This window comes from Phaenicophaeus curvirostris, chromosome 8, assembly GCF_032191515.1.
Source record: "Phaenicophaeus curvirostris isolate KB17595 chromosome 8, BPBGC_Pcur_1.0, whole genome shotgun sequence".
In the NCBI taxonomy this organism is placed as follows: Eukaryota; Metazoa; Chordata; class Aves; order Cuculiformes; family Cuculidae; genus Phaenicophaeus; species Phaenicophaeus curvirostris.
Window position 1 is genome coordinate 12,001,557 of NC_091399.1, and position 12,071 is coordinate 12,013,627.

At 37.0% G+C, this 12,071-nt stretch overlaps 1 protein-coding gene across 1 annotated transcript in view; it reads left to right on the forward strand.

The window, feature by feature from the left end:
* The window catches only part of CDC73 (cell division cycle 73), a 113,668-nt gene that overhangs the window by 38,238 nt on the left and 63,359 nt on the right, over positions 1-12,071 (forward strand). Inside the window, exon 10 of the mRNA XM_069862542.1 lies at positions 1,554-1,618. Coding sequence (XP_069718643.1) covers positions 1,554-1,618 — 65 coding nt within the window. The remainder of the gene's footprint in view (positions 1-1,553; positions 1,619-12,071) is intronic.

The window sequence follows — 12,071 nt, forward strand, 5'->3', positions numbered from 1 at the left end:
TTTAAATCCAGCAGAACGGGAGGGGTGGCCTTGAAAAGCCAAGATGAAGTACTAGAGCTGAGGTGACCTTGTGTGCAAAACAAGCTGTGGTCTCTCCACTTGGTGGTTGTTGGTAGGTCTGGTAGCATAATCATAAAGGATAAGGAGGGGAAGGTAAAATCAAAATCAATGTTCATAAAGTAGGTGCCTGTCCCTGTGATGAGAGGAGTATGATCAGTTTTTAGCTCTTGGGTGTCTTTTTCTAGGCAGTGGAGAGTTATCAAATCTGGGGCACTTTTCAGCCTCATTTACTGCAAGTATCTGATAATCTTTCTCATCCATGGGAGAAAGAATGGGCAACTGTAGATGCTTCCCAGAGCATCTGCATTGTTTTCAAGGTTGTCTGGGTTTCAATTTAAGTAAATTTACTTGCTATAAGAACAAGAAGCTCTAACAGCCTTGAAAATGTAATATTTTTCTTGAACGTTTTGTAGATTCATTACTTTGTTTCCTTGTTATTTTGGGTTTGTGCTGATGCATTGTGTGAAAATGGTGTAATAAATGTCAATAATCTTCCAATTCCCAATAGCAGTTTTGTTACAGTGCTAGTTACCTTTACTGAAGTCTGTTTGAAATCACCAGAAAGTTGCTGTCATGTAGACAAAAACTGGCTTATCACAGTTTCATTGTTGTTTATCCTGCCATTTTAAAGTAAAAATTAATTGGGTGATTGGTTGGGATGGTGATTTGATGGTAGATGCATAAGGCTAGAGTATTTACTAAAGGGAAAAGATTTTCTTGCACGTCCTAATGGCTGTATTCAGGAACTGCCTTTGATCTTGGAGCTCTGAGAAAAGGACAGAGAAGGAGTGCTCAAAAGCAAACAGGGTAGTAGTAGCATGTTTAGTCACAGAGCACTTGCAGGGTGCTGGCACTTACCCAGCATAAATTCAGTCTGATTAAAACAACTGAAAAAACCCACCCCAAAACATCCCTTTTTATCACCTTCAGTCCAGTAGTGTGAATTTATGCAGATTCTGTCCTCTGTATTGTATGGCAGTGACGTTGTTGCTCTTATGCACTCCAGAAGTGAATTTGTTGTGTTAAGTGGGCGCAGTTTTATAGTCACTGTATAAACTTTTCTTTTAAGTGTATTTTTCCATTAATACTATTCCAAGTTGAATATGTTGCTTTATAATGCATTCTGGGAATATAAGGTACTTCTCCATTTTGTAGTGAGGATAATTTCTGAGACCACGTGCATGTTGTAATATATTCTTACAAAGATTGAAATTTATATACTTTCTCTGGCGTGGTTTGAAAGATTCCATGCAGCAGGAAAATCTTATTCTGATTACAGAAAGCAGAAGTACCAAATGGACCTCTGCCTAAAGAAAACACTGGTTTCCTGATTACTAACCAAGTTTTGTGTTGTGTAATGGAACGTAAACCACTACCAATAGAAAGATGTGTTCTTTGCATTAATAATTTCAGAGGTATTTCCAGTGTTGCCCAATTAGACATGTCATCCCTATGTTCATAATGATTTACAAGAGACTTTTTTTCCTTTGCAGAAACGGAAGGATTTAAAATTGATACCATGGGCACCTATCACGGAATGACTCTGAAATCTGTAACGGTAAGCTAAAGGTCTTTTCTTAAATGTGTTTTATAGAAATGATGGTGCAGCTGTATATATCTTGTCAGCTGGCCTAGGTGCTGAAGGTCACTTTGACTTGCTAACAGAATGAAAGTTCTTTGTGAAAAGGTTAGACATGCTGTACTTTTATTGAGATCCTTGCTCAAGGGATTTGTATGCAGCAAAAAGGTGTGCTGGGAAGGCTTTGCTGGTAGGATCTTCCTGCGGAGGTGGCAGCCTTTTCGTGCTTGACTATACCAAGATCATCAGGTATTTGCTATCCTTGTATATCTGTGGAGGACATGAAGTGATAAAACTATAGTCACAAAACTTAAGCAGTAAAACTAGGTTTTGGAGCATCACTTTTTCCTACTGTGTTTAATAACCGTGAATTTGTTTAGTAGTGGAAGAATTTGCCCTCTGTCACTGTTGAAGCTTTCAAGCCTAATGAGGTGGACTTTTCTATGTGACTTTACAATGCCATATGTGGGAATTGCTACACATAGGGATGAGGGAGCCTGAACAGACTTCCTTTTTTTTTTGCTGATATCTGTCTGCTTTTGTGGAAGTGAGCTTAATGCTCTCAAAGAAATGCTGTTTCGGTCTGCTGATAAGTAGTTTGGATGCTACAAAACTGATGTAGAGCCATCATTAAGGTTCTTGCCGTCTGCATTACCTATATACATCTGATGAATAGACAGCACTAAACACTCCTGAATCAATGCACAATGTCTAATGTACACTCCTAATTTGAACATAAAATAGTATCTTGAATGTAAGTTTCTTAAAAACATCTAGAGCTTCTTCTTGTTCGATATATTTCTTGCCCAAGTCTTTCATTTCAATCTCCTCTAGACTTAAAATATTTATTTTGAAAAATTTGATGGGCATATTTGAAGGAAGGAATCTTCTTGGTTCTAAACAGTTTTTTTTTTTAGGAGAATTCAGAATTCAAGCAAGAGTATGGGAAAGTAAATAATTACAATGTTTCTAAGCTTGTCGATATAAAAACTGTAAAAGCTAAGGCATATACTTTTTTGAAGTTCATTAAAACATAATTAAGGTTTTCTGTTCTAGGAATCCTAGTTCACATATTCAGCATACTTAGTATTTTGAGATGGAGTTATTACACTGTCCTTGCCAATTTCTTCTGTAAAGAAAGAAAATAACTGCTATTAATTTACTATTAGATCTTTTTGCAACACAAATTTGATTTTTTTGAAGTAATTATTTAAAAGGTATTGCATGAATGCACATAAAGCTTTGTCTGCTGTCATGAGAAATATTATAACTCCATCTGTCATTTAGTCTTTTTCTAAGAAAGAACTTGTGAGGGATTTTTGGACCCTTATATTCCAGAATATTAAAAAAGTGCCCTAAATCTTTAGCTCATTCAAAAATGACAGTGACATACTGATTTTGTTTCAGATGGGGAAGAAGGAAATCTGTTAATGATGTGGTACAGAAATGCTTATCTGCTTATGTCTAAACTTTGTCACAGTGATGGACTACATAGTTCTAACCCATAAGCTTCAGATCATTGTTTTGTGTAGAATACTTAATCTCCTGCCAGTTGGGAAATTTCACATTGTGCTTTTAGTCAGGGTTTTTTGTGGTTTATTCCTGGTTTTGGTGGTAGACAAAACTGGGTGGGAAATGGGAAAGTAACTTCTTCCCCTAGAGGTTTCATGGAAAAGTACATTATAGTCGCTGGCGAAATCACAGGAGTATGAGGATACCATTGGAATTGCATTCTACCTAGGTGATGTCATCTGCTATCCTCATAGTACTTGTGTAATCACTTTTATGAGCTCCTCAAACTTTTCAAAGGAATTGATATGTCTTTGTGAGCAACTTTCTTCAAACTTCAAACCTCTGATATCCAGATGAATAGTGAAATTTGAAAGGTTCCTTTTTATGCCTTTGGTCTCCTTAACTTAGGTAACTCCAGTGTTTCTTACATAGTGGGTTTTTTCTATTAATGTATTTATAGAGAGCAGTCACATTTTCTTAAAACTTCTTGTTTTACTTGGGTAAACAAGTAGTCTTGTAAAATAAGTTTTCATTTCCTATGAGTGTTCTTTCTCTAGCTATTCCAGTTAGAAGTCATCTCATTTTTTTCTTACTGCTTCTGAAATCATGAATATTGCCTTGAGACCGATGAATTTTGTATTTTAATTTCTTTGTTATTTATCTTTCTCTTATCCCTTTTTTTTTTTGCTCTAGTTTCCCCTTTGGTTTTGTTGAACAGATTGTTTATCCTAGTGTGGTGGTGCATTTGATGTTTAACGTGGTTAGTAATACCATTTACACTGACTTCTGTTCACTGTGTTACATTGATTCCTTTGACTTTCTTGTCATACCTTATCCTTTTCCCTTTGTCTAAACAAACATTTTTTTTGAATGCTTAGTCTTCTTTAAAAGGTCTGTGGAGTCATTAGCTTCCAAAAGTTTTGATCTTGTCAGCAACTGCAAAAACTTTGTAGGACTGTGCTTGTAAACTGGGATCCACTGTCTGGAGCTGCCCACCTGCTTCTCCTGTAAAAACTTGTCATGCTTTAACCCTAGCCAGCCACGAAGCCCTCGGTCAGTTGATGTCAGCTGTCCCGGCTGTCTCCCCTTCCAACTTCTTGTTCATCCCAAACTGCTTGCTTGTGGGCTTAGGAGCAGAAAAGGCCTTACCACTGTGTAAGCAATGCTTGTCAGTAAGGGAAGCATTCCTGTATTATCAAACCTGTTTTCAGCACAAATCCCAAACGTATCCCCATACAATCTACTATGAAGAAGTTAAATTCTATTCCAGCCAAACCCAGCAGTTTTTTAGCAGCTTTTATTTGTTTCCTGTTATATTCTCTACGTGTCTTCCACTTGCACTCTGCCTTATTGTAATTCTCTGTAATGGTTATGAAATGTGTGAAACTTCTGTTTTGTGTTTGTTCTTGCTGAAATGTGAATTGTCCTAGGTGCTTGTTCTTTTTAGCAGCAAAACAAAAACTTCTTCATCTTGGCTGCATTCTTTTCATCAGTGATGTTGGAAACTTTCTTAGCATTCAAAATTTGTGCCAGAACAGATGGTGAATGGTGGGCTTTTTCTGAAGTAATGTCAGCTAAAATAACTTGTACTGCTGGCAGTTCTTCCCTGTAACAGGGTTTTAGCTTAATTGGCACACTTACTTTCTCATAGGAAGAACTGATTTATTTAATGAATTTTTATTGGGAAGGCATGATTTCATTCTTCTGGACCTGGAATTGTTTATAATTGGACATCTTACTCAGAAAGGCTTTTCTAATACTTGTGCCACCTTCTGTTTGCCTGGATTGGTGATGTTTTGGAAACTAGTAAGCTAGTGGTGGTAGCTCTTGCTATCTAGTTACCTAGCTATTCATGTTGCAGATTGGGTAGGCTGACTTTTAGAAACCTACAGGTCTACCCACAGGTTGCACTTCAAAGCATAATCCCCTGTATAGCAGGGCAACCTCTGTTTTTTAAGTAGTAAAGTTTACTGTTTGAGATGGATCCAATAAGAGCTATATGTAAGATAACTATGTTAGCATTTTTGTGCCATGCAAGGTGTGAGGGAATGCTGAGCGAGAATTTAAAGATGATATTCTCAAAATGTTCTTTTTTTCTTGTGTAATTTAACATGTTCAGGGCATTACCCTTTTGCTTTTCTAAAGAGAAATATTAACTTGGGAGACGAAGGCAGTGTTGTCTAGTGGAAACCTTGAAAGTGGGTCTGACCTTTCTTTTAGACATAGTTGAATGGTTTGCATAACTAGAATATGTGAAATATTTAACTGTTTCTATAGCTTGTTCTATGATGGTAGTAGTCGTGCTGATGCTTGTTTTACTCATCTTTGGGTTTGTTGTTTTTTTCTTTTTCATTCTGACTGATCATGAACTGTGATTCAGTGTGGTTATAAACCTGGTTGCAAGCAAATAAGATCTGCATAGTACTGCAGTAGGTCTTTGTAGAAAATACTTTGCTGCCTTTCCTGATTGCTAGAAAGCTTTGCTGTTTTTACAAAAAAATCTGGTTTCTTTTAGTATTTGTAGCTGCTGAAGCTCAGGAGCTTCCTTTGTCTCTTGTTTTTGCTGCTAGTAATGGAATCTGGTGTTGATGATATGTACTCCTAAGCAGCCAGAACTACTGTTGGCAGTTCTTTCTCTCACTGTTCAGTAAGTAGGCAGATACAGCACCTCTTTGAGGTATTTAGATTGTCTATTTATCATGTAGTTTGGGGCTATGCTTTGACATAGTTAGTGAGGTTTTCAGTTGAGACACTTTGTAGCAAACTAGTGCAAATTTCTGTAGAGCATTGGAAGGTAAGTTTTATCTCTAGTAACAAATTCTGTGTAACTCTTAGTGCTTTTGAGTTCAGTGATAATGCTTCTCCTAGAAATTAACAAAAGGAGCATCCATCTTTCCCATTAACTGCCAGGCTTTACAACAATTTCTCAGTTGTAAAATTGCCCTAAGTAAACATATGAGACTTGGTAATTAAAGAAAATACTTTACATTCCAGTCAAAACAAATACATTACTTAGTCCTGATAGAAAACAACTATTGAAAAACAGGGTCGCTATGTAAGCCACACCAGAGACAGGCTTAATGTCAGAAGAACTGGAAGACTGGTTAGCACCTCTAAGGCCAGCAGCGTTTTTCATCTAGATTGTTGTCAGTCTCAGATTTTGAGCATTGACTAATCAAAGGATGGTGCTGTTATTGTCCCCAGAATCTTTTGAGTATGATAGTCTCAGTGTTTTTATTGTTTCAACTGCAGTGTTCTTCAGACTCTGGTGTATTTTTCAGAGGATTAGAGTGTAATGGAATAAAGGGAAATAAGTTTTTGGCACCTTAACGACAGGACCATTGGAGAGGAAGTAGAAGTGCACATGGTGTGTGCCCATATTTTATGTAAAAGACTTTGGATAATTGATATGCTTCTGAAGAAGTATGTAAAGCCCCAGGATATTTTTTCAATTTATCGTGAGGAATTAAGATTGTGATTCAGTGCCAAAACTTGAAATGACTTTGGAAGGATATCGTGGAATTGGGTATTGTCTCTTGATAAAGAGACTCTTACCTTTAAGAAATAAATAAGAATTGCATACATCTTTAATATTAGATAGGAGAGTTATATCTTATCCACATGTCACTGGTTTTCTGTGTCATGTCCTAATCTCATTAAAATATTTGAGAGCAGTGGCATTCAGGAAGGAGTCAACAAAACAACAGACTCTTTGAGAGCACTTGAAAAGGCCTGTGAAGCAGTGTCATTTTCATGCAGCCTGTGCATAAGCTTGTCATTATTCTCAATGGGAGTGTAACACCAGCCTACCCACACCCCCACTCTCCTCTGTGGGCAGAGCCACATTCTAGAACTCTGTGTGCATACTGTTTGGCTTTTAACCATCAAAAGGATGTTTGTAATAATAGTCTGTGAGAAGGTTCTGTAGATGATTCTGGAGGTAGAAACTGTTTTCATTGGATTTTTTTCATGTTAAGCGTATTTATCTGTAACTAATTCAGACAACCATGAGGTTCTCAGCCCATGAAGTTTTAAGGACAAGGATGTGTCCACTAACTCAAATGCCTTGAGCTGGAGGAATGAATGTTTCCCCTGAATAGTCGGCCACCAAACTTGCACTACTCTGGAGTAACAGACTAGAAGGCCATGTGCATCTGTGTTACTCTGAAATGCAACCAAGTTTCTTAAGAACTGTTATTTTATCTTCAAAAGGTCTGCCAGGGATTTCAGTAGTTGGCATTTCATTGTTTCAGTCATGTTTCAAACATTAAATAAATTAGTTTAGAGTTTTATTGTAAATAGTCCAGCTTATGGAGACCAAGGAAAAATCACATACAAATGCTGCTTTCAAGAAAATGTGTCAGGCTAATGAATGCTGCACTTGCTTTCTCAGCAATTATAACTTCTGTACCTCTGTGCCAAGCTATCTTGCTGTTGTACTGCATTATACAATAGAACTGCCTGCCTTGCTTCTTTTAACAGGTTTTGTTTTATTTTGAGACTAAGAATTCCATATTCAAGATAAGTAGGTATTTTGTAACCAGTCACACATCTAGGAGGTTAGGCATCCCCATGTTGCCCAGTGTGTTACTGAACAAGAGACAGAGCAAGACCTGGAGCCATTTAGCTTTGTTACTGAATGAACGTGTCTGAGGTCACTATGCTGTGTAAAACTGGGTTGTGCCAGCATGCTAAGTCTGCTTGTGGCAGGTCTGATAGGTCCTTGAGTGATTTAAATGGAAGAGTGCCAAGTATGAGAGTCCAAAGTATTTTTGAGTATACCTTGAAGAATTGGAGATATCCAGGGGGCTTTACTTAGAGAAGTCTGAGAGCCTTAAAAATTCTTGGTGTGAATTTTATGATGACTTGCTAGATCTGTCTTGACCTAAACTGAATGATATGAATTTATTTGCTAGCCCTATGGCTGTGTGCTATGAGTCAGATCCTTTACAAATGGTTCAGGAGTTACTCTCATTTGGAAACATGATCCCAAATAAAAATGTCTAGGAAGCTCTATTTGCGTTCTTTTAATTGTGTGGCAACTTTCAGCTTGAATCCTGTATAGGTGCTTAGATTAATTTGTGTTTCTCAGTTCTAAAGATTTGTGTGTAATATCTATTAATGAAAGTTTTATAGGACATGGCTTAATGATACCAACTGAACTTGAGCTACACATTTTTGTACCGTGTCTCAGTTGTTCTGAACAATCAAACATTGTGTGCTTCACACAACTTCTACGTTAGACAATATTAACATATTTCCCTCTACAAAGTACCTCCAAACATCTAGAACATGTAATAAATTGATCTTCAACTTACAGTTCATCATGGAATTTCCTCTAATAGCTTAGCTATTGTAGTGTTGTAATTTATTCACAACTATCAAGGGCAGTGTAAAAGTCTTAAGGACCCAGCAGAAATGAGCATGTGGCAGGTAAGGGACCAGAAGGTAATTCACTTCAGCATCCCTTTTTTTCCTTGCAAGTTTATCCATGTTTGCCAAAATAATCACACGGGAAGCTGTCCTGTTGTCTGTAAGAATTTTAACAGAATTCTGAAGGTTTCTAACACATTTTGCAGTTCATGATACTGTAACCCAATCGAAGTTATAGTTCAAGCTGAGGCCTTTACGTACCCAAATGGAGATGATTGGGTCAAGATTTCATCTGTTCGGGTGCTGAGATTATGCCATTGTTATTAGGCCATGTGACAGTTTACTACTTAGTTATTTGCTTGTTATGGAGTAAGATACAATACACTATTTGTGGAATCAAGTTTTCTGCTTGGAGTGTTTGCTTATATGTACCTTAGCATCATAGTCAGACCTTTTCCTGAGGTTGGAAAGTAGGATAACTTGATTGTTACCCTGGTAATACCCTAGGAATGTGCCTCAAAGCCTAGTCTCGCATACCTCTCACTTGTGCTGCTTATTACTGCTTAGTTAAGCCAGAGCAAGTTCTCCTTTATGAGGTTTTTATCCTTACAAGGTTTTTTAATTTCAATAAGTTCTGTACTTTGTCCTTACTGTTACAACCTCCTTCAAACATTGATAAGGACTGATGTTTCAATTTGTGGACTTTATTCTGGAGTTGCTATTTTAAAGGCCCACCTTCTTTTCTCCTTTTTGCAGTTGTGGGTTTGTTTTGGGTTGTTTTGTTGGTTTGTTTTTGGTTTGTTTTTCTGCCCTTGTCTTTAACTTTCTTATGGTTGCTACTGTTTGAATCCAACCAGATGCTGTCTTGGTGTGGCAGACTTTGTTTCACATTGTGCAGTTATGAGAATGTGGTGTCGGCAGGTGTTCTTTATTTCTTGCTTCAGAATATGTAAGGCAAAGATACTTAGGTACTTCCTAAGTGTGTCAAACCTGCAGAACTCACAACGACACAGATCTTTGGAGTTAAATGTTAGTAAGATGCTAGGATAAGAATCCTGGTTCTCAGTCTTTTGGGAGAAAGATGATAGGGGCTGTCATTCAGTGCTATTTCAGCATAGTGGAATGTCAGTGAGAAAATCCAATTAGAACAGCAAGATGGCTGTTATTCTTAAACCCTTAAGGCAATTTCTTATACCATTTAAGAAAGTAATTGATCAAGGCTGACTACGTTTTGGTTGCTAACTTCATGTGATTGTATTGTTCTGTCTAAAACCAGGTGTTATGCAGCCATATGCTGTTGCTGTTGAATCTGCATCTTCCCTTTCAAGGCATTTAAATGCTTTATTTACGTTTGCTAGGGCAAGAATCTATTGGGGGAATCCTGATAGGCTTGCTACTGGTAGTCCTGGATACATTCTGTTTCAGCATTGGCTTTCTCATTAGGTAAATGAAAATGAAGGCTGTATAATGAGCTCTGCATTTGTTATGGCTCACTCAGCTAGGGTTTAGGCAATACTGATCATACCTTCTGGAATATACCTGTGACTGCGATCTGCAGAGCTGTGTTTGTTTTCACTGAGCAATATGCTATTGAGGAAACTACTTGCATCCCTGCTGAAGGGGTGATTCTTTGGTCTTCATTCATTTAATCCACCTAAAATTCCTTTAAAGACACTGCTCATCTAAGCTAAGTGAGTTAAAGGGAGATCTGTGAATGTATGAAGTGCATGTAGGACAGCGTTGAAAGATGTATTGCCTGTTCTAATTTCCTGTCACCACTTTCCATTTTGCCCATCTTCATTCCCAAAAGGATTGTGGGATTTCATGGAGGTGTTTGGTCTGGGGATTTTTTAAGTCACAAGACTTAGAAAACCTCATATGTTTGTAGAACTTAACACTGAAGATAGTGACTGAGTTAAAAAACCCACACCAAACACGTTGTTTCTTATCTTTCGGTTAATTGTTTAGTGTGAATTTCTTTGAGCTAAAACATTCTGATTTTCTTTTGAAGTATGAAAGTGATTCTCAGAATTTTGTTTGCTAGTATAGGCATATTAATCATTAGTCCTTACTATTTCAAATAATGAAGGTTTGTCTGATGTACTTAAAATGTCAAACTTATCTGAAGGAGTTGAAGAATTGAAAGAAATTGATAAATTACTCGAACTGGGTTTTTTTATTAGCTAGAGTATAAAACTTTTGGCTAGACTTCATAAGACATGAATATTAACAAAGCATGTTTTTATTTCGCTTTACATTGCATTGGGCAGACTATGTTTTAGGAAGCTGAACAATTCAACTGGTTTGCTGCTTTAGGAGACAGGGTATAGTATTCAAATTAAAATATCTCACTTTCTTAGCTCTTTAAAGTTAAAAGTGGGCAACGCTTTCCCTCTATAAAGGTGTATGAGTGGGTTTTGTGCATAAGCAGCAGATAAGCTTTTAAAATTCAGTTGAAGTGTGAAGCAAAATTTTGTGTGACTAAGCAAAATGATGTAGTGATGTGATATGATTGCCTGCAGTTAACTGTCAGTCTAGTTGCTGTAAATTCATAGTATTTTTAATTTAGAATATTTTTTTAAAAAAAATCTAGGTTTCTTTGTAGAGAATGAAAGTAATATATTTTTTCTCTATAACCACCCAAGTCTCTCTTCCACCTGAGTAAGGTGAGTATGTCTTCATACCATTCCTTGGCCTGGAAGGAAGCACAGTTGATGTGTTAAGGTTTCATTGCCCTGGTCAGCAATTTTGATAATATTTGACAAGGGCGGTAACTTTCCTACAGGTTTTATTGAAATTGCAAGGTGGGTTCAACACACACTGTGGGGATGGAAGGGAATGTTGCTAAAGCAGGCTGCTAACAGATCCTTCTCCTAGGTGGGAGGGGAAACATCTCTTTTTACTTTGGAAGGAAACTTGAGAGTATGTCATGCAGCAGTATTCGTCAGTTCTACTTATTAGTTATTTTTGCAGGAGTTGATGTAAATGAGGCAAAAGCAATACTGCTGAAATTAAAATGCAATCCAGTTGTCATTAAAAAAGATGATCTACCTGATTACTCGTGTTTTATTGTGGTTGTCAAGCAAACCAAGATATTTCTGGATGAAGAGGGCTTTATGAGGCCTAAGCCAAATATTTTGTAGCTAATGATATATAAAATATATTAATGTATACAACTACCTCACATTGACCTATAAGATCCGTTCTGTTTTAGGGTGATATCATATGTTCTGACAGAGTATGTTCCAAATTTATAATTAGGTCTTGAAAATAACATTATGAAAAAGCTTCCAAAAATATGTGGACATGAGCAGCAGGTGAAATGCAGATTAAAGTAGTAAAATGCTTACTAGAATACTAAATAGATCATAATGCTGTCTTAGAAATTAAAATCTGAAGGACCTCTGGACTGCCTGCTGTAATGTTACATCTGTTTTTGGATGGTAGTTTTGTAGTTGGCTCAAAATTCATAGGCGGAACTTAAACATGTGAATTGACTCCTTTGTTCATGCCTGCAATCTTTTGAAAGTTGCATTTACTTTTTTGT